General features: G+C 39.0%; 1 protein-coding gene across 1 annotated transcript in view; it reads left to right on the top strand.

Annotated features, from left to right (window-relative positions):
• Positions 1-22446, top strand: part of ITFG1 (integrin alpha FG-GAP repeat containing 1) — a 65648-nt gene extending 43202 nt beyond the window's left edge. Inside the window, exons 11-18 of the mRNA XM_069868568.1 lie at positions 233-383; positions 830-938; positions 4611-4654; positions 6523-6601; positions 13702-13826; positions 14547-14629; positions 17104-17221; positions 20575-22446. Coding sequence (XP_069724669.1) covers positions 233-383; positions 830-938; positions 4611-4654; positions 6523-6601; positions 13702-13826; positions 14547-14629; positions 17104-17221; positions 20575-20634 — 769 coding nt within the window. The 3' untranslated portion in view covers positions 20635-22446. The remainder of the gene's footprint in view (positions 1-232; positions 384-829; positions 939-4610; positions 4655-6522; positions 6602-13701; positions 13827-14546; positions 14630-17103; positions 17222-20574) is intronic.

Below are 22446 nucleotides of genomic sequence, written 5' to 3'. Positions count from 1 at the left end.
TTATTTCGTGTGTTCATTAGCTTAAGTCAGGCACAACATAGTGGTAATAGTTCTGTCTGTAAAGCTAGGGTAAATGCTTATTTATGGCTTTCAGAGCGTCCAGTGGCTGCTAGCTTTTTTCTTTATACTTAACCTCAGCAGACTTAAATTATTTAATCACAATATTTTTGTGATATCTATTATTTAGACTGTTTATAGCAAATAAATTTATATATATATATCTGTCTTACAGCAATCAACAAGCATTTTTACTAGAAAACGTCCCATGCAATAATGTAAGCTGCAAGAGCATACATCGTATGTTTAAAGTTTTTTGGGAGCTTTCGGATCTAAATCAAATCAAGGATGCAGTGGTAGCAACCTTCTTTGACATCTACGAAGATGTAAGTTCAACTCTTTGCTACAGCAGAGAGCATCTTTTTTTCCGCGTTGCCATATCTGTCCGTGTGCCATCAGCAGACGGCTATGTAGAAACATTGGTTTTACAGTACGTGGCCGGCAGTGCCTGCAGCCTGGGACATTTGCTCTTGAGATGCTCCCTGGCAGCGGAGCAGACAGCAGCTGCTGCCTACAAGTGTGCTAACCCTCTCCAGTGGTGAGACAGAAGCCACGGAGCATTGTCCTGGTTGGCTGTGGATGGAGCACTCTGTCTAAATTGCCACAGATTAATAAGATTTGAAAGATATTGTAATCAGTAGTGAACATGTAAACCTCGGTGCACAGGCTCTATTTTTTACTTTGTATCACTAATGGAATTAGTTTGCTAAATTTTATGCTATCTAGAGGAAACCTAGATAAGTTTCTAATGTAAATTGTTTTTCCCCTCTAGGGAATCTTGGATATCATCGTGCTAAGCAAAGGCAGCTCCAACAAGGACTTTGCTATCCATACATTGAAAAATAACTTTGAAGCAGATGCCTATTTTGTTAAAGTTATTGGTAAGTTGTCACTGTATAATCAAGTCAAAATGGGACTTTGAGAGGAATGTGAATACTTTAGCTTCTGTGTATGATGAGATTAGTCATGCCCCGTGTGTAGTACTAGAAAAGAGACAAGGATTGCAGAAATCTCTTAATGCAGAATCTGAACTTGGATTAGTTGGATTTGTTCTATTTCAAAGGGTTTTTTCTTAGTTTCATTTTAGTGTACTTACTAAAATTCAAAGTAATTCTCACCACTATTTTCAATTCTTTAGCTGTTTTTAATATTAGTGTTGACCACAGTGACCTTTAAATAAGTGTTCATAGTCTCTTGAGTGTGATGTTTATGTTTGTTTTTCTACAAGAATGCTTGTCTTATTTCACTCATTAACTAGAGGCAGACTGACTCTTGCCTTTCATCCTACAGCTTTACTTCTGCATCCTAAAAAAATCCTAAAGACACATACTAGATCTTTAAAATCTCACTTCTCAGCAGACTTCAGAAAGAAAAACAACAGTTATCAAGTTGCCTATTCATCTTAGAGAAATGTAAGGAAGATCCATATCTTCCATCCACAATAATGCATAACAAGGGGGGAAGAGCATTCTGTGTGTCCACACAGGATACAACACAAAGTAACAAACCACAAAAAGTAAATAGTAAGAATAACTTCATAAATGACAACTTGTGAGGTGCTAGCATAAATTCCCAGAGAAGCTGCAGTGATACCAATGTTAGGAGTCCTGACAACAAGGTGACGAAATTGCATGCTGTGTAGAATTGTTTTTTAAGGGAAGTGTTGGACAATATAAAGATGTCAATATAAAAGTGGCGCTAGATCTACATGTATTGATCATTCAGCTTAGAATTTGTTTTTGAAAGTGTGATGCTGTTTAAGATTTGGAGGAAGATTAGCTCATAGATCACTAACATGAGTAAACACGTCATTACTCGTGCACATATATAAATATGCATGCCACAGTATGACAGAAGGGAACCAGAAGAAATTACAGCAATATTGCCTTGAAGGAGCACGCTTTGCTTCTCCCCAATGACTGCCTTTTTCTCCTGGATCTTTTCAGAAACCTAGACAAGAAACACTGGATCAAATGTACTTAATTTCATTTGTGCCTTGAGTGGTTGTAGTCTTTTCTTCCCAGCAGGGACTTCTGCCTTTTTTTGCTGTACCTCTGTCATATCAAGCCTACTTTACTTGAGTTCTTTTCTGTATCATATGGAAATTATGCAGAATTGAGTGCAAAAGGGGCTGGTTTAATTTCAGCAACGACTGCCATGGTGTATCTTTTGTTTATGTTGCATGATCTATTCTGAGCTGGTTTCCATGTGCAAGTCAGTTTGGTGCTTTCAGCACTACAAGGCAGAAAACCCATCTTACCGGAAAAGCGCAGAATGTCAGTGAATGTTGAAGGGGCTTGTGAATGATCTGAAGCCTTAGTTTAAAAGGCTAAAGTTAGGTCATGGTATTTACAATTGAGAGCAATTAGGTTTTCAGACTGCATGCCCTGCAACGTTCCTCCAGACTGCAAAGGTGTTAAGCTTTGAGCACATTCCTTGCCAGCCTTCCTCAATTTTTTGAGAACCAGTTAAAAAATGAGGCCGTACATGCACTTGTGTGAGGACAAAGGGAAACAGGAACAACTAGAGCTTCAGCTTCAAAAATTATGTTTGTGTTGATGTTACTTAAATGCCCCGATCTCTCTAAAGCACACATTCTGCACACCACAAGATAAACAGAACTGCAGCTACTACTGAGGGCTGGTGCATTTATTACTTTCTTCTTAGCCTGAGCTTTGTTCTCATCGTAATACCCTATAATGATTTGTCATGTCAGTGGAAGCCTTTTCTGAAATAGCATTGTATATGGGTAGTGTAGTTTGCACAGGCATGCAGAAATTCCTCTAGAAAAAACTTACACTGCACAAAGCCCTATTAGAATTATAATTGTGTGATATTTTAATGGGGAAAAGAGTAATTTGCAACATAGTTTTTGATTCACACTCTGTAAATCTATCTTAGCAGTTGGAGCAAGCCTTTTTTAGCACCCTTTTAGGGTGTGAGTACTTTTGCATAGAAACCCAAGGAAACGGGAATTAAAAGAGTGTAGTCTAAAATATTTTTACTGTGATGCAGGGGAGACTATTTCTAACAAATCATGCTTTGTGTGTGTTAGTGTGTCAAATGCATTGAGTTCAGTTACTTGACATACGGACAATGAGAACAGTTTTGCTTGTTATAACCGACGTCAGATGTACTTTGTCTGATTGGTTGTTCCAGTAGTGAAATTGAACAGCAAATTGCAGTGTGCCATTTTGCATCAAATAGGGGAGAGTTGGTTTTCCTTGTATACGCACCTATGTATAACGTAAAATAAGCTTGTAGCTTAGAAGTCTATTTATAGCTACACACAGTCTTCAAACTCTGCTTTGCCAAGCCTTCACTTGACCTGTCCAGGTATTTTTTTGGACTGTATAAAAGTAATAGATTTTTCTGTTTGGAAATTTCAGCATTTTAGAAGTGCAAGCAATAATTGGAATTGTGACGGTTGTTAATATTCGCACACAAAATATTAGAAACTTTCCTTCATGAGAAGAGTGACGTTTCTGCCTGCAGTAGGGAATGATTTCTAATCAGACTGTTACACTAGGAACATCATATGTTCACCTTCTAGTATTTTACCAAACATTTGGTACATAGAACGCCTTGGAGCCTTGAAGTAGAGAGAAAAATCCTAGTGGGTAGGATGACCTGCCCTTAGATCTGGCACAAATTGTAATTTTCTGTCTGCCACGCTTGCCTTGGGATCCCATAACTCATGGAGAAGTCATGTTTTGAGTTGGCCTCAATACTGCCTGCTCAGTATCCTCCTTACTGCTTGCAGCCATTGTTGGGCTGCCACTCAGCCACACTGCTGTCATTTGGAGTCCAAATGCTGCATCAGTACAGCACCTTAGATTTGTGCGTGTGTGTCTGGTGGTTGTTCTAAGGGCATTCTGGTACTGATGTTCTGGTATTCAGTGTGACAGGATGTTCTAGGTTATAGAACAGATCGCTTCCATTGTCTGTCGTTTAGGTGATTATAAATGTATTTAACAGATATTTCTGTAATTTATCTGATTTTTTTAAACCAGTAAGTTTTAAACAAGTAATTGAACAACTGTCACAGGCTTTAGACATTAGTTAGGAGTATTCATACCTACTTATAATACTTCTGATTCCATAGAATAAATAGGTAATGGGATTTTTGTTTGTTATAGCTTCTGTGAATTGCTTTAAATCAAGATGTAAAACTATCTTTTGTACAGAAGGAAGAACCTTTACTTACCTTTTACTAGCTGAAACAGTAAAGCTGAATCACTGACAATTTTCGAATGGTTACAAATGAAGAATATACACTCCACTATTTTAAAACTGGTTTAATTTGATTTTTTTTAACTGGCCAATCTCTCCTTTTGAAGCTCATTAACCAGTGAGTTATGATAAAACAGTGACTGGCTGATTAATTTTTGCGAAGTCTAATGCTTCAAACAGTAGGAATTTTTTTATACATTAACTAAGTCATGTCGAAGACTTTGTGTTTCAATGGACACCTGACACTATTGCTATAACAGATTTTGAAGTAGTGCTTGTGAGCACAAAGACTACAAAATGCTCACTTTTTGTTTTTGCAGTTCTCAGTGGCCTCTGCTCTAATGACTGTCCTCGGAAAGTAACAGTGAGTATAACTGCCGCTTTGCATTACTGGGTAGCTCCGGAGAAGCTGAGGCCTTGTTATACCAAACTTTCTGTTCACGGTGCTGTTGAGGGAACAGCGAGTAATCCAAATGGTGCCTGGCCAGGTTCTGGCTTCTGGAGAGCCATGCCTTCTGCCAGCTGCTGAAATCAACTGACCGACTGCAGGGACCTTTGTTGCCCAGGATCACGGGGGTGGGTCACACCACATAGAGGAATACATGTGTAACGCAGCCAGATGCGCAGGCTGTGTAGCGTGTCCTGTTCTGGGCAGGCAGAGAGGCCAGGCAGAACTGGTTACAGGACAGATCCAGACATAGAGCCACCTCGGGACTGAAACACAGCAAGCGGGTACGCTGAAGGATGGAGGGGAAAGAAGTAGACTGGGTTCTGATGATCCTGCAGATGTCTACAGGATGTGTGCTCATTTCCGTGTCAAGTACTAGAATGCTCTCCAGAGACCATGCAGCTCACCCACGTCACTGTCAATTAGCAAACTGTTTAACAGTGTTCATAGTGGAAGCTGGCCTAAAAGAGAACTTAGAGGAACCAAAGCTGGCATTAGCACCTCACCTCTGCAAAAGCATGAAGTTTAATTTTGACTGAAGAATACAAATAGTGCTTCAAACAGGACCAACAACTTCTTCACTCCTATTTTAAGACATAGGGTTTAATTTCTGATGTAAAATAATGAGAGTATTTGACAGTGTTATTAGTTCAGTTACAAAACTGAAGAGAGGAAACCTTGACAACAGATGCTGGTGAAAATTCCGTTATTGAGATCATAGAAATGCTGTTGCCTCACCGTAACAGAAGTTCTCTGTTAGAAGGTAACGCAAAGCACATTATGGCAGAATACCAATGCTTGGTGCCAAAAAAAATTGCATTTCGACCTTATTTACTCTTTTTCCATCCATCTGCAGTAACATCACCTTTGTGGGCTCCTTACTCTTCATTCTAATAAATTATTATTTTTAAGGCTTTGATCCTATCTCTTATCATTATCGCTTACTTGTATGGTTTAGAACTTACTATTTTTGTCATCATCTCTTTTAGTGTTCTTTCTGTAACTCACTTGAAAGATCTTTGCTCCATTTGATGTCCTGGTTTCAGCTTGAATTCAGCACTAAAAAAAAGGAAAACTTTCTTTAAAGTCTGCCCCTCTCCTTCCCCTCCCCACCACATCAGATGATCATTCCCCCCAGCTTTCTTAGCTGTATCTGTTATGTTCAGCACTCACACAACTTTCTTTGATTTTTATTTATTTTTTAAATTTGTTTTTCATCTATTTATTTTCCTCATAACTGTATCTTGTTGTTTAAGTATGTTTTCTCCCTCAAGAGTGGAATAAATAGATACCAGTCTACACTGGTACTTGACAAGTAACCATTCAAGCACTTTTATGAAATAAATAAAACACTGCTGAATAACAATAACAAAATTTTGACTTTGTGTAGTATTTTTCAATTCAGAGGAACCATCAAGATAGCACGTTCTCTCAGGCAATAGCAAATGAGCTCTGCTTTTTCAGAACATGCAGTTATTTTTTTGAATTTCTGTCGGGGGTTATTTTACTTGTAACTTCCAAGGAAACTTTAAACCTTTTGCCAGAGGACTGAGTAGTATTGCTTTCTTCACGAGAAACTAAATGTTACTTAGCCAGCTGATTAGCCTTAGTTTGAAAAAATAATTTCTATACAATTCTATGACTAAACAGTTGCAAGCTTTTGAAATTATCCATATCAAAAGGAAATGATTAATCTAGAACCATTTTCCTTTAGTTTGCTGTTTTACTACTATAGCTTTGTCTGTTCCTAAATTTTTGCTCGCTTCCCTCCCTCGCCCTTGCAGCCTTTTGGCGTGAATCAGCCAGGTCCCTACATCATGTACACTACTGTAGATGCCAACGGATACCTGAAAAATGGGTCAGGTAAGGCAATTTCATAACGGAATACACGTGGCATGGTCTGTCTGTGTATATTGTTTAGCCTGGAGAAGAGGAGGCTGAGGGGAGACCTCATTGCTCTCTACAACTACCTAAAAGGAGGTTGTGGAGAGGAGGGAGCTGGGCTTTTCTCCCAAGTGACGGGGGACAGGACGAGAGGGAATGGCCTCAAGCTCCGCCAGGGGAGGTTCAGGTTGGACGGTTGGTTTCACGGAAAGGCTGCCCAGGGAGGTGGTTGAGTCACCTTCCCTGGAGGTGTTTAAGGGATGGGTGGACGAGGTGCTGAGGGGCATGGTTTAGTATTTGATAGGAATGGTTGGACTTAATGATCTGATGGGTCTTTTCAAACCTGGTGATTCTATGATTCTATGATATGCCTTTGCAACCAAAAGAGCTGGAAACAAGTTTACAGAGTGAAACAGGACCGCTTTGGAATAGGGTCTTCTATTTACAAGGCCAACCCCCACCCCAGACTTTCTCTTCTTTCTTTACAGATTGTGTATTTATTACAGATATTGCAAGAGCATTCTTTTTTCTTCTGCCCCATGCAAATTGGGTTTGAACAGTTGACTGTGTCTTGCCCCACCTGAAAAGTCATTGGGTACAATATCACCAGTTTGTGAAACAGCATAAGCTCTCAAGGGTCTGCTTATCTACTAGTTCCTTAGCAATTATGTATTAAGAAATGACAGTGGCCTTGAAACAGGAGTACCAATGAGTTACTGCCTCAGTAATGAAAAAGACATTTTTTGTGTGAGAAAAGAAGCACATCAGTAAAACATCAAAATGACCCTTTTTTACTTCTTTAGGAAAGTGCTATAAAATGGCTACAAATCAAAAAAACATACAACATAACCTTTCCTTTGAATGTAATTAAGCTCATTGAGATTCCCTGTTCATGTAGTCAGAGTAGGTTTTACTCTTGCTGATGACTTGTAATTAACACAGTCTCAGACTTACAAGTTGAAGTGAACTCTTGCAACTGGCAACTGTAGAGGTCTGAAACTTGGTGTATTTGATGATATATCACATGCTGCGTTTTAGAATCTTATTTTAATAAAGTGACATAATTTTAATCAGACGATGACAAAATAATGGATTTGTGGCATCTCAAGTGCAGAATATCTGTTAAAAGGTTGATTCACTGTAGTATAACCTGGTTCTAAACCCCACTTCGAGGAAATACAAGTTTAGATGCATTTGTTTTGTGTGTTTGACACTTTGCCCCTTACTACTTAAGCAAGCTTATAAAATAACCCCGTGGCAAAACAAAGATGTTCTTCTAACTATAGACCTCTGTGTCACAGAAGAACGTACATAGCTTATGAATTCCTAAAATCTGTGGGGAAGAAAGGTAGCTTAAAATTGGGACATATTTCTTGTACCTTTCTCTTTATTTTCTGGTTCTCTCTTCAAAGAACAAACACATTTTTCTTAAACAATATCTTTAGGGTTTGCCAAATTTGGTTGTTTGGGTTTTTTTGGGTGGGAGGTGGGCTGTGGTTTTAGAAATGCAGTGTTTTTTACAATTTACTGTAGGAAATAGCTATCAAATATGATTTAATAGTGCTGTAGTACCATTCATCTGCACTGCTACCTTATTTACAATAAAAAAAGCCTAACAGAGTGCAATCATTTCTTTTTCTGTTTTGGCATTATGAAATAACAGTAATGAATTCCAACTGCGTTTGTGACTCTAGCAGTATTACTACAGGGAGTTTTATAAAGCTGACTTCTGATCAGTTTCCCAGCTGTAATATGTTAATGGATTTTTTAAGTCTGTATAATTCCTGCAGGAACTTTTCAAAGTCACATTTTCTGAAGCTATTATATTACATTTGTGGCTAAAGTTTCTTCTTTTGCAAGTCCTACTCATAAAATTCAGTAAGTGTTCTTCTAACTAGAATTACCGGCCTGCAGGTTATCATCTTGAAAAACAGTCTGTTACATCAGAGTCGTGTTGTATTTGACTGTCCAGAAATGGGTCAAACAACACTTTTATAGCTATGTACTTGCAGTCAATTCCAAACTCACATGGCATTTTTGGGCCACATATAAATTTAAAAAACATCTTTTCCACATTAAGCTTTTAAGAGTATGGTATCGATATAGTGTTTTAAAACTGATTTCCACCAACTTATTTGCATTCCTTATATAATATCATGGAGTAATCCACATACAAAGCTTTTCATTATATGAAAGCAATAATGAGAGAATCTTATAGTTTGTAATCGTATTTTTAAAGTAATTCATCTCTTTCTTCGTAAGTAACAGGGGTAACAACATGATTCTTTCTCCAACTGAAACAATGCTCACCATTGTTTTTTCCCCCAAGTCAGCAGTTCTTTCCCGCTCGCCTTAGCAGGGAAAGAGGTATTGGCTGGACCACTGAAACCAAACTACCCAGTCACTGACTCTTAAGTTATCGTTCCAGCCCTGGGCTGAAGTAAATCGCACCGTACTCAACGGCCACCGTTCTGCTTCTGATCTTCCTGATTCTGCAGGTCTTTGGTTCTGAGTTATGGTACCTTTCCCACATGCGATATTCACGGGAAGAGTGAAATATAAAAGCACATATAGCTGTCCTTATCTAATTCATTTTAAGGTTCTTTGATCTGCCGAGCCTTAACTGCAGGAAATTTTCATAATGATGAGGGTTTTCTTAAAACATCATTTGCATTATTCTCTCTCCTGGTAACATTCCAGTGTGTTGTTAAAAGATAGCAGAATAATAATGAGCACATATTCTCTGCTTTTACTTTCACATTGCTTAATTCACTTGTAATTTTACAACAAGAAATACTGTTAAATCAGCTACAAAGAAGAGCAATCGCCAAAACAAGCATTAGGATGGAACAGTACTGGCCCTTGCATCTGTGGGTCATATCTTTGCTGACCTACTCTCTCTGGAAGGAAATTAAATTGCAACAACTTCTTTAAACGCTTAAGGAATTTCACGTTTGTAGTCTGAGGCTGCAGACAACAGCTCCAACTGTGTGTTACACAGTGAACTGGTTTTGTACCAGAACAGCTGCCTGCGTTGTCAACATGTACAAAGAATATATGTCTAAAACATGGCAACTCTTTGTTACATTTTCTAACTCGGACTTTGCCGGGGTGGTTGACAAGTTGATTCACACTTCACAAATATGCACAGTTTCTCTTTTGGTGAACATATTAAAGCCTCTGATAAAAGCATCATTTTGCAAATTAGAGGAAAATACAGCAACTGGCAAAAAATAATGACATAATGCTTTTCTTTATGAAAATACATTTAGCTACTCAGTCCTCTAATATATTGAACTTGGGTGACTTTTGAAAGCCTAAATATTATTGCTGTATTTGGAATTAATGTGTTTGGCTTTAACAGACTACTTAAAAAAAATTATATTTTGTCAAGGAAAGCATAACAAAAGAAAGAAAATCAAAAGAATGGCACTCCAGGAGATTATGGGTTTGAAATCAGAGGTTCCACTAGTCTTTCAGCTCTGTGTAGTGATCTTGTATGTTCTGTTCTATTAGTCCATGAAATAAGCGTATTTAAACGGACTGAAGAGTATCCGTTTTGTGAATGCGGGTTCTGAAGCATCACTTCTACTTATAAGTGCAGTCACCTCCCCTTCATCAAGTTAAATGGACTTTGTTTACACAGTTACGCAGCTTGGTTCTAGTCACCTTGAAATCAACTGTGCAGGCCACTGCAATTGAAACCAGGGTACACAGTGCCACACATGAGCTGGCAGCAAGTGTACATCGGTGTAATGGAAGCCAAGGGAAATGCCTTAATTCAGATACAAAAGAACAAAGACTGTCTGTGTCATGGACGGCGCATTAGCCAGACAAGACTTTCAAAAGGTTAATTATATGTATGGCTTCCAATGTTGTACGCCAGGCTTCGAAAATAAGGGGATCGATTCAGAGGTGTTCAGAATTATTTCTGAATATCAAACTGCAGAGTTTGGCTGCCCAGCTTCATTAGCTGTTCTGTAAAAATTTGTCTCTGAAAGGCTGAAACCACTGAAAAACATGTCTTAAAATGCTGAGGTTCTTTACCCAAGGTTTTTTTGAGCAATAAACTTAGTGACTTATGATTTAAAACAAAAATAGAAACACCAACACTGATACCAGTACCCTAGCCTGTGGTATCTGGGTGCTACAAAGTAACATTTTTGAAACAAGCATAGGCAAAAGACTGTGTTGAATAGTCTTTAAAGTTGCATTAAAGAGTAATAATTTGCCACATGGACAGGAGATGGGTTTTTAATTCTTGTTTATAGGTACAACTGTGAAGCAACAGGTGCTTTCTCCATCTCGCTTGCATAGACTTTCAAAGCTTGAACAACCTTAGTAAGATAAATAAATCCCACCTTCCTGCTTGAAGACAGAATCATACTTTAAAATCCCCTTGCAATAAGTAGAAAACTGTTCACAGTAGTTTGACAACAGAGCAAACAGCTAGTTATTTAAATTAAATGTGAAGTACTGTCATAAGTAAATTAATTACTGGTAACTGAGAACTTTAGAAACGGCGATAAACCGTTATCGGTACTCTGTAATTTCTCTTTTTAATCTTTGTTCAATATTTTATGTTTCTCAGATGAACACTTGCCAGTCTTACTTGTTCTAAGTGGAGCATTTGTGTGGCCATCAAATTCTTACAGAATATGTGATAGACACAGGTGGAGTAAAGCAGAAATAGTCTCAAAGATCTCAGAGTTGTAGCCAGCTTTAAGGTAAACTAGGTCCTTCTCTATGCTGTCATCCCAAGTCCTGCCTAGCTAGTATCTCCCCAATTTAAAAAGCAAATAAAGAAAGGTACATGCACACTTTCTGCCTGCTAGGTAGAAGAAAACATTCCTTTCTGACCTTTGAAAATGATCTATTTACATCCTGAAGCATAAGATTTCATTATCCTTATCTTTGCAGGCATAAGAACCAGTGTTAATAGCCATGAAATTATTCAATGCTTTTAAGAATTGTAGCTGCAGTACCTGACTCTCTAACCTCTTTAAGGCTGACTGCACACAGGGTACAACATTTTCTTTTATTTCCTTTAATTTAGTTGACATTCATTTCCTTTGCATGGTGAAAGGAAAAAGTAAGATCTCAGTTGCAGTCTCCTCATAATCCTAGATATTTCACTTAGAAGTCAATCTAAAAGCTTTTCAGTGTTAAATATTACAGGGGTACCTCGTTCTTTTGGGAAAAGTCCTTCCGAATTCAGCATTAGCAAAAACAAATTTTCAAAGAAAATTTTTTTATGTTATAGCATCATCAAGTAATACCTTATTTGGTTTTTGTAAGTCGAGTTTCGTAAATCTACCTTTGTGCCTTGCTGCTTTCATATTGGTGACCAGTGCTTTCACATATGATGTTCTTACTCTGAGAATTACTCAAAGTTTAGATTTGGAAATTGAGACCTAGAGATTGAGCAGCTTAGCCCAAATCACGCGAGGGAAATTAGTGACAAAGCGGGGACAGACTCAAGTCCTCAACAAATTGGAAAAATCCCCACCCTTAGTGAACAGCTTCTCAGCTGTCCGCCACAGGTTCCATAATCTTGGAATTTGCCTAGCCATGTACACAGTGGACCTTGCCTTCACACCAAAGGACTAGAATCCTGTTCACATGTTGCCATGTCTGCCTGCTCGTTACATGATTCAGCATGGAGAAAATGTAAAATACGCCTCATCTTTAGGAAAACTGTTTCTTTGTGCTAATAGCATTTTAGCTTGATAAAGAGGTAACTGCATCAAGTTGATATTTTAGATCTCATCTAAGCCTATTTAGCTGATGTTTATCTTGTCTTTTATAATAAAATCATCACAGTTCTACATCTACTATATCACAGACTGTTTACCTCATGGTTAAGTAGGCCTGTTTCAAAACACACCTGGCAGCACATGGCAAGCTTCTTCCTAAAATGCTGGTGGAGAGTGGGGAGGTTTGGAAAAATACAACCATGAAGTAAACACTGCATTGAAGAGGGGTTCAAATCATCACCATCTAATGCATAAACTAGCCTGTGCCCTGTAAGAGGATACAGCAGCAGAAGAGCTGGCTGTAAATTCATTACACCATGTCAATTCTTGTTCTTTGATTCACGTCCTGTTACGCTTTGTCACTTAAGTTATACAGTTTCAGGTGTAATCTGTCAGGTGTTAGAGAAAAATCTGAGACTTAAATAATACTGACTGTACATCGTGTCTGTGTGAAAAACTGTTTCTGTTGATGACAGATCTGCTTGTGGTTGTCAAGTATCCCTTGAATTAATTTCTATTAATCTGGTGAAGGGCTGAATGCACTGCAGTATTTACGATGCGCTGGTATGATTCGTGCTATGTAACCAGATCACTTACTAAGAGGCTTTCTAGAGAATGAGCAGAGTTTGCACAGGATCCAAATCAGTTTTCCAGAAATTAGAAGATACCTCTAATACTTTTAATCAGATATTTTGGAAATGGGGTGTTAGTGAACCTGCTGATAGCTGCCACACTTGTCTGTTTCCCTGTCGCCTTTTCAGGAAACAAAGAATGTTATTTTTCCCCTACAGTGTCTCCTTTAATTATTTATAATTACACACTCTCACTAGGGCCGAACTTGCACCCACTCTAATGCTGTTTTCATTAAATCAATTTATTATTTGAGAATTTGTTCATGAGAATTTACTAAGCAAATTTTGTGACACAAGAAAAAACAGTAGTTACTGTTTAATAAGAATTAAAGTGAACCTTTGCATGTTGAGTCTGAGCTTGTAAATCAGTGGTGCAAAAGACCGGGCACTACTTATATCAAAATAAATGCAGGTAATAAGTAGTAGAGATTCAGTTTAATGTAGATTTGGTGCTCAAACAAATCATCTTACCTAGGGATCTAAAGCATTTCAGCTGTTCTCCAAGTGAGCACCCACAAGTAGTTTGGAAATACAGGACTGAGCCTTTAAAAATTAACGTGGTTAGTTGAAATTTTGGAAATATTTTTATTAATGATTCTGAAATGTGTATTTGTGTTGAAAGCTGGTGTTTTGGGGGTTGGGTTTATTTCCTAAAACAGTGACCTGGGCTCCTCTTCTAACTCTGTTTCAGCTGGACAGCTTAGCCAGTCAGCACATTTTGCTCTCCAGTTGCCATACAATGTCCTGGGTTTGGGACGTAGTGCGAATTTCCTCGACCATTTGTTTGTTGGCATTCCTCGTCCTTTAGGAGAAAAGGTTGGTTGAGATTTAAGATTGCAAACTAATATTTATGGTGTTACATTTCCCAATAGGGTCTGGGTGGAAATACCACTAGGGACACTTTCTTCTTTCAGAAGCAGGAATATCACAGCAGTCAGGTTGCAAACAGAAGAGTCTGCTAAAAAGAACCTTGTGTGCCTGGGTTTGGGGTGTGTAAGCTCTGCAGCTAACACTCAGAGCAAAAGATGACTGGAGTTGTCCTCAGTGTTACCGTGGGTAAATTACATAGTCCTGGTTTATGGGGTAGGGAGTTAGCTGTGTTTCAGCTAATCTTCAGCTGAAACATAAAAGTAGGGTCCTGACTTTTTTCAGTTATTAAAGACATATGGCTCTACTTTAAAAAGTGAGGTATTCAAATCAGTGTACTGGCCAAGTTCTGATTTGGAGAATTGCTTTGCTGGTCTCCTTGGTATAAATGGTTCTGTTCTTCTTTCCCTATCATGTTGTTGCTTTTTCTTTTAGGCAGATTCTGTGTTTCAAGTCAGCAATCGTTATTTTGCTTTTTACTTGTCTTTTAAAGCCCTTCCGAGCTTTCAGAATAAAAGGTTTATACAAATGTAAGGGAATAATCACTTATATTTAAAATTTTAAAAGCAACTTTTTTGTTTCTCCTTTTGTCTGTGTCAACAGAGAATGTCTTTGCTTCTAAGGGTGATGGCCGGTTAAGAACTGACATAGCATTTGTTTTTCTTTCAGGCCATAAGAAAACAAGAATGGACAGCTATTATCCCAAACTCACAGCTTATTGTCATCCCCTATCCTCATAATGTTCCTCGAAGGTAATGTCATCATTTGGATTTGCCCTTCACAAAAGCACATTAATACAGAGTTTAAATTGGGCATTATGGTAGGTTTAAAAATAATCACTTGTACAGAAAGCAGATTTACAAAGAGCGGTGGAGAGGGGTAGCCGCTGCTGTGGTGAGGCAGAATACTTCTCCAGGATTTACACAGACTCTTTGGTAGTGCCCATAAACAACCAAAATCTACCACCAGCTCAAATAACAATCAAAATGTATTTCCAGCTCATCTCCTGTAAGTAATAACATATTTGTAGATTAACCACCATTCTTTTTGACAAATTGCAAGCATGGTAATGACTGAAGCAAGCATTTTTGTTTCAGCAAACATGCAATTTCTGTCCAGTTGCATATAAAAGCTTTAGTTCAGCCCTTCTGAACGCAGCATCTGTTGCCCCAGGTATGAATGTTTGTCTTTAAGTAAAGGTGAAGGGGTTGGTTACACAAGAGCTTGAACAATGAATTCACTTTGCAATTAAAATGTTTATCCCAGGAAGAAAGCCTGTTTCTCTCTTCACTATTACAGAAAACATTACTCACATATTCCAGCTGCTTTTTGCCGCTTGATCTACTAGTGAGGTCACTTGCATTTGTCAAGCAGAAAATATCATGACATCAGTTTCAGCAGTTAATCTTACCATAGGACTAAAAGCAGTTGAGAAGTGATGTGCCACTTGAGTTGTTGATTAACAACTACAGGAATAACATCTACCAGATGAAGAAAATTTATGTATAGTCTTGAGGTATTTAATGGTTTGTATTGGGAGAAACATTTTCTGTCATCCATGATCTATTTTTGCTTTCCCATAAACTTTATGGACACTGGAAGTAGCAGAGGAGAGCATCATGAGAAGAAGTCAGATTTCATAGAATCGTAGAATCACCAGGTTGGAAGAGACCCACCGGATCATCAAGTCCAACCATTCCTATCAAACACTAAACCATGACCCTCAGCACCTCATCCACCTGTGCCTTAAAGGGAAGGTGACTCAACCCCCTCCCTGGGCAGCCTGTTCCAGTGCCCAATGACCCTCTCTGTGAAAAATTTTTTCCTAATATTCAGCCTAAACCTCCCCTGGCAGAACTTGAGGCCGTTTCCTCTCGTCATGTCCCCAGTCACATGGGAGAAGAGCCCAGCTCCCTCCTCTCCACAACCTCCTTTTAGGTAGTTGTAGAGAGCAATGAGGTCTCCCCTCAGCCTCCTCTTCTCCAGGCTAAACAACCCCAGCTCTCTCAGCCGCTCCTCATAAGGCCTGTTTTTCAGCCCCTTCTTCAGCTTTGTTGCTCTTCTCTGGACTCGCACCAGAGTCTCAACATCCTTCTTGTGGTGAGGGGCCCAGAACTGAACACAGGATTCAAGGAGTGGTCTCACCAGTGCTGAGTACAGGGGGAGAATAACCTCCCTGGACCTGCTGGTCACGCCATTTCTGATCCAAGCCAAGATGCCATTGGCCTTCTTGGCCACCTGGGCCACTGCTGGCTCATGTTCAGTCGGCTGTCAACCAACACCCCCAGGTCCCTCTCCTCCAGGGAGCTCTCCAGCCAGACTTCTCCTAGTCTGTAGCACTGCATAGGGTTGTTGTGCCCCAAGTGCAGGACCCGGCATTTGGCCTTGTTAAACCTCATGCCATTGGACTCAGCCCAGCGGTCCAGCCTGTTCAGATCCCTTTGCAGAGTCTCCCTACCCTCCAGCAGATCACACTTTCACCCAGCTTAGTGTCATCTGCAAACTTGCTAAGGGTGCACTCGATGCCTTCATCCAGGTCATTGATAAAGATAGATTTATATTTGTTTAACATAGATGTTGTTTCCTGAGAGGCCTCAGTGCTGCCTTGACACACAGCCTCCTGCAAACACCCTTCCCAGCACAGGAAGCCAGGAGGACCGAAACAAAAAAAGGGGGTAACTGAGCCTCAGGAACCCACAACACTGGAGTAACAGAAGCCCTTAAAGTGCTTGACTTGGTTGCTCTCCAACATTCTCCTGCCTTAATCAGTTGCCTACAACTGCAGTTGTCCCTGGGTGAACTGCAGACCAAGAGATGCCAAACCTAACCACCAGGACCCCATGAGCCTTTCCAAAGGAGCTGCTCATGTGGAGAAGACAATCTGTCCTATGGCCTTACTTCACCTAGCTTTTCCATCTCTCCCAGCCCCAGGCAGTTTTGTGGGAGGTTTTCCTACACATTTTTCTTTGTCCTGGGCAGGACTGGGAGATAAATCTCCTAATGTGAAAAAAGTCAGTCCCTGAAGAGATCCGTAGCATTCCTGGAAAGTTTAACAGAAACTGATTTTGGACCTGGCATGACCTGAAAGTATAGCCACTGGTTTCTGTAGACCACATTGTTATCTGTCTTACACTAGCAGGTTCTTTTCATCTTTGTGAGTTAAACCTCTTGTCTGCTTCCTAATGAAAGGTATTAATGTTTCCTTGAATTTTCTTCTTTTGGATAGCTGGAGTGCCAAGCTGTATCTGACCCCAAGTAACATTGTGCTGCTAACAGCTATAGCCTTAATTGGTGTCTGCGTTTTCATCTTGGCAATAATTGGCATATTACACTGGCAAGAAAAGGTAAGCTTAATTAACTACATTTTTCCTGTATTTTCCATACTATTTAACACTTCCTAATATTTTACAGCCTTGTACATTGTTTTTTTAGAATAGCTTCCTACAATGTAATTTCTGACACAGACTGCATTAATTCCCAAAAGTCGTTTATTATTAATTCAGTATTTACTGCAAGCTTAAAAAATTGGCATAGTTTTTATTTAAGCTCTAAGACACCTAAAAAGGGAAATGAAGAGCAACATGGATAAGCTTTTGCCATTAAGCTGTTATTCCCAATTAAACAAGACGTTATTCCCAATTAAACAAGACGTTTCATATCTCAGCGTTCTATTTTGCAGACTTTTAAAGAGTACTGTTTTGGAAAGTGGAATATAAACTCAGTTTATTTATCTTGAGTTCTGCTGGTAATCTAAAAATAAGGAAAATATCCCTTTGTCTGTAGTTGCCTTTGCTGATTGCACTGACATTGGCATTCAAGACTATAGGGAGCCAGTCGTGTGCACAGTGGCTGCTTGCCTCAGCGTGTCTGAATTATACATGCAGCATATAGAAATCCATTGATTTGAAGAAGCATTTTGAAAGAGGCCTTTTATGTCGCAAAAGAAATGCATTCCCATTTTTCTTAACTATGCACAGATCACAATCATATCCAACTGGCAGGATTGCCGATAAATGCTACTATACACCCAAACCGTAATCTTAGCTGTCACATAAAATTACTGCACATTTTGACATGGAGGAACTGTTATTTTGTGCTTGTGGAAATAAAACGACCTTGTTAAACATTCAGATAGGTTTTGCGCATGCTTTATATTTAAATGTTACTTGTCTCTCAGTCTGCACTCCTCAAAATGTTAAATACAGTCTCCAAATAACAGTAAGGCTGGGAATAAAACTCAAAAGCAGAGAAATACAAAGTTTATGATGACTGTCCCAAGAAAGCACTGCAAACTGGTTGTGAGGACTGCAGACTGGCTGGATGTAACTCTGTCTGCAGCACATCTTAAGCAGAAAAAATGCTTGGACTTCAGCTGAGAAGGATTAACTCTACAATTCCATCTGGAGAAAAGGAGAGTTAATCTCAACGTTTAAAACAATTCTTCGTATAATTCTTCATGTATTGCAGTGTAAAAAGGCACTCAGCCCAGTGCAAGAACTTTCCAAGCCATTTTAGACCCTATGAGGTGTATGTGAATGACATTGGTTTAGATTATAAAGTAATTTCCAACGGCTGCATCTTGCTCAAAATAAGCACAAATAGTTGGATAAATTGTGTGTAATTTCAGACTACTGCATAAACATTTGTTAATTCCTATAATTTTCTAGTGCCCTCCGATTGATTTTACCTTCACAACTTTTAGAAGAAATTGGTTGAGGTATGGAATAAAAAGGAACCTCGGCCAAGGCTGTACGGTGCATCCCTGCCATGACTGGGAGTTAAACTCCAAAGTTTCTTGTTTCTAAGCTTGTTCTTGGCTTACTGCCTCTCTCAGTAATCCTTACATACAAATACTGTTCTGCTCAGATGCTGTTTCCCTTGCAGATCTCTAGAGTACCTGTAGCAAAGGGAAGGGGGTATGCGCTGGCAGTTACTATCTCTTCTTTTCCCCCAGAGGACAGATCTGGTTGTAAGCTGCAGTGTTTTATTCAGCAGTTAAAATAAACCACCTACATTGACCTCTGCAGATGAGGAGGAGCCCTTTGTCTACAGTAGTTCTTATCCACTCATCTGCCAGCCAAGTATTGTATTGTTCAAATAACTGTGGGATTTAGGGATAGTACGTTGCTCTGCCATGCCACAGAAATTATAAATCCATTTGAGAAAAAGCAAGCTTTTGAAACTCAGTTACTAGGTTTTAGTTTTGGTACAACAAATCAAAGAGAATTTGAGGAATAATTTACGTTATTCATCTTACAATATAGTCTGCTAGACACTAGCTGAGTCCCTTGATATTCCTGACTTCTGATCCATTATAATGTGCTGTGGTCCTGGTGCGAGTCCTGAATACCCACCGACTGACGGTAGCACTGCTAGAGGGGTCTGATGGATTCATCAGGGTATCAGTTACTGTCAAATTTAAAGTAATATTTTTTTCAGGAAGCATACAAGAAATGGAGTGAAAATTGCTTTCTAAGTGAGACTATAAAATGTTGAGCAGTGTGTCAAGCATTTTGATGCAGGAAGGAACATGCCACTCCCTTCTTCCCACCCCATGTCTGACATTCAGAACACTACTGCCAGTGATAGTCTGTGCCGAAAAGCCAGACTGAAACATCTCAAACATCACCGACAGCTCTGCCACTGCCACAAAATGCAGTGAAATCCACAGTTAATCCAACAGAGTTGCTATCCCACATTAACACTCTCTGATGAAGAAATCTTTGGCCTGGAGCCAAACCGATGACAAACTTTAGTGACAGAACCCATGCACCAATTCCTACCAAAATTGCCAGGTCTGTTTATCAGCTGCGCTACAACCCTGAATGCCCACACAGTGGCATGCTGTACAGGCTTTTCTGTGTTTTATTCATCAACAAAAAAAGAGTGAGGTATAAGGAAATGAAAAAGCATTTCAATCATTTCTCTAAATTCTCTTACACTCAGATTTACACATACTGGCTGTCGTGGCAAAACACTTTTCTAGCCAAGCTCATAGAAAGTGTTCAGGAATCCTTTAGAAGTGCTCTCAGCGCTGTTCCACCAGAGGTGGCATGTGGGAGGGATGCGCTTTCACCCCAGCAGGGAATGCAGGGGCAAGGTAAACACACTGTTCTTTGCCAAGCACTAACCCAACTACTCTTTCAGCCCAGCAATGAGTGTTCTACACAGGTAAGCAGGGAAATTCATCTTACCTCAGATTTCCATAGTACAAGCAAAACCAGGGAACGTTTATAGCCTGCTCGGTGCAGATTGTGGGCTGAACTACCATCTTTGTCTAAAGTTGTATTTAACAGATCCTTTTAAGAAATAACCACATTTTGAGTGTAACATAGTTGACATTTACAGTTATTACAGAGTAATTCCATCTCTTGTTTATAATGCAGACTAAATAAATGCATACTACATTCTTCATTTTTTAAATATTTCTTTTAAAAAAGCATTATTGGAAATAATAGAAAATAATGGGTCGTAAATACCAAAACAGCTCAACACTAACGGCAGAAGCCAAGTAGATTATTGCTATTTCAAGCCAACGTAATTTAACAGCTAATTATTGGGGGGCTTACTAAGCTTTTTTGCCTGTTGTCAAATGAGTGACTTGGAAAAAATCAGCCTTTCTGTGACATTTGAGAAGTCATTTCCGTGACAGTATTGTTCCAGATCCCACAGAGTGTTTTTTATTGTTATTTTTCAGAAAGCAGATGACAGAGAGAAGCGACAGGAGGCTCATCGGTTCCATTTTGATGCTATGTGATATGCCTTAATATTTATGAAGGAGCTGCTACTCATTTGGTTAATTGAAATACTAAATTTTTATTTGTAAATTGATTACCGTGAGAATACTGCTGGTGTTCTGTTTGTAAATTTTGCATTATTTGGTATTTATTTGGAAAGTATTCAAATTAGACCTGAATGTCTCACAAGGCCTTTCAGTTGCTAGACTGTATATAATAGCACTTGGTCTTTATTTAACAGAACTGTACATTTATTTTTCTTAGTAAAAGGATCATATTGCATGTATCGTTGTTTATGTACCAGAAATTCTTTAATAATATTTGATAGAAAGAAAGCTGTGTAAATTCAGTCAGCAGAATACTCAGTATCAGGTGAATCGGTCTGGTCATTTATAGATTTCCTGCAAAATAACCTGCATTGGTGAAAATTAAGCTTGAGTAATTGCTCGGACTACTTGATCAGTAGTTATTTTGATTGTACTAAATGGTGCTCATTCTGTATGTATTTTCCTTGTTTAAATCCATGCATGCAATAGTTAAAAGAATTTAGGAATCAGAGAACTAGGAACCTGCAATGTTAATGCTAGTTTGGTAGCTCATCATGGGATGGATGCAGTATTTATGTCTGTGAGTTCCAGAGAGAAGACAACACATTAAAAAATTACATCGTAAAAATGTATCAGCATTACATAAACTGCTTTTATAATTAAACTATAGCCGCATTTATTTTAGAAGGTCAGAAGTTGTTACGAAAGTAAGTTTTTACTTATAAAAAAAAGGTATTGAGTTTCTTTGGGCTTAAGAAACACTTAGGAGTGGAAGGACAGTAAGGATTGACTCGCTAACATATATTGCCAAGAGATGAAATATACAAGGATTAAATGAAGAATAAAATAGGATACTTGGAATAAGCACGCTACTATGCCCAAGTCTCCTAAGGCTGTGATAGTAACATAAGGCAAGTAGCTCAACTGTATTTTTGAAGTTACAATTGCTCAGTGTGCTTTGGATCCTGGAGGAGTCTCTAAAAATAATCATGCCTTTATTTAATAGTTATTTCTTAGTGATATGAGTGTACATGATTAACTGTGCATTTCAATTTGTTGATTTGCATTCGTAATACACACCATCTGATAAACTAGCACACCCTTTCCAAACAAACTCCAAAGCGATGGCCCTATCCACAGCGGCCTCTCCTTCCAGCTGGCACCTCTCCTGCAACACTGTTGGCCTTTGGTTGCCAACAGTGGAGCAGGAACAAAAGCCAGGTACAAAGCCGAACGGAGTACATCCAGGCGAGTCACAGTGAGCTTGGTGCTGCAGCAGTGCTGAGTACTGACCCGCTTGTACAGCAGCACCAAACCCAAATCCAAGCAGTACTGGCCAGTCTGCTGTGCTATGACGTTTCACTCGCTTTTTCCAAGGTGAACTGATTGGCTGCCAACAAAGGAGACTTTGGTATTCCATTACTGTTGTTATTCAGGATGGCATATTTCCTTAATGTACACCTTTAACATTCTTCTTAGAGTGGCATGAAAAGGTAAGACTTTTTAGATAAGTAATGCTCATCGACTTGTTAAACCCAATCAACAGAATTTGCTCCCTACAGCAAAAGTACTAACAGATTTCACAATTAAGAGGAAGCACAATTCAATAGAATGTCCTGTCTTGTTCAGATGGCTGAGAATATGGCTGAACACATATGCCACTGTGGCAACAAAGTTGTCTGTAGCCCTCCATCCCAACACAACAAACGTAGATTGGCCTCCTTATGGGTTTTTTTTTAAAAACAATTAGGAAAGAAATAACCTCATGCTGACATTTAAGCTGTT

This window comes from Phaenicophaeus curvirostris, chromosome 14 (genome assembly GCF_032191515.1).
Source record: "Phaenicophaeus curvirostris isolate KB17595 chromosome 14, BPBGC_Pcur_1.0, whole genome shotgun sequence".
Classification (NCBI taxonomy): Eukaryota; Metazoa; Chordata; class Aves; order Cuculiformes; family Cuculidae; genus Phaenicophaeus; species Phaenicophaeus curvirostris.
Note: the sequence above shows the minus strand (reverse complement) of the source record. Positions and strands in the feature narration are given on the sequence as shown.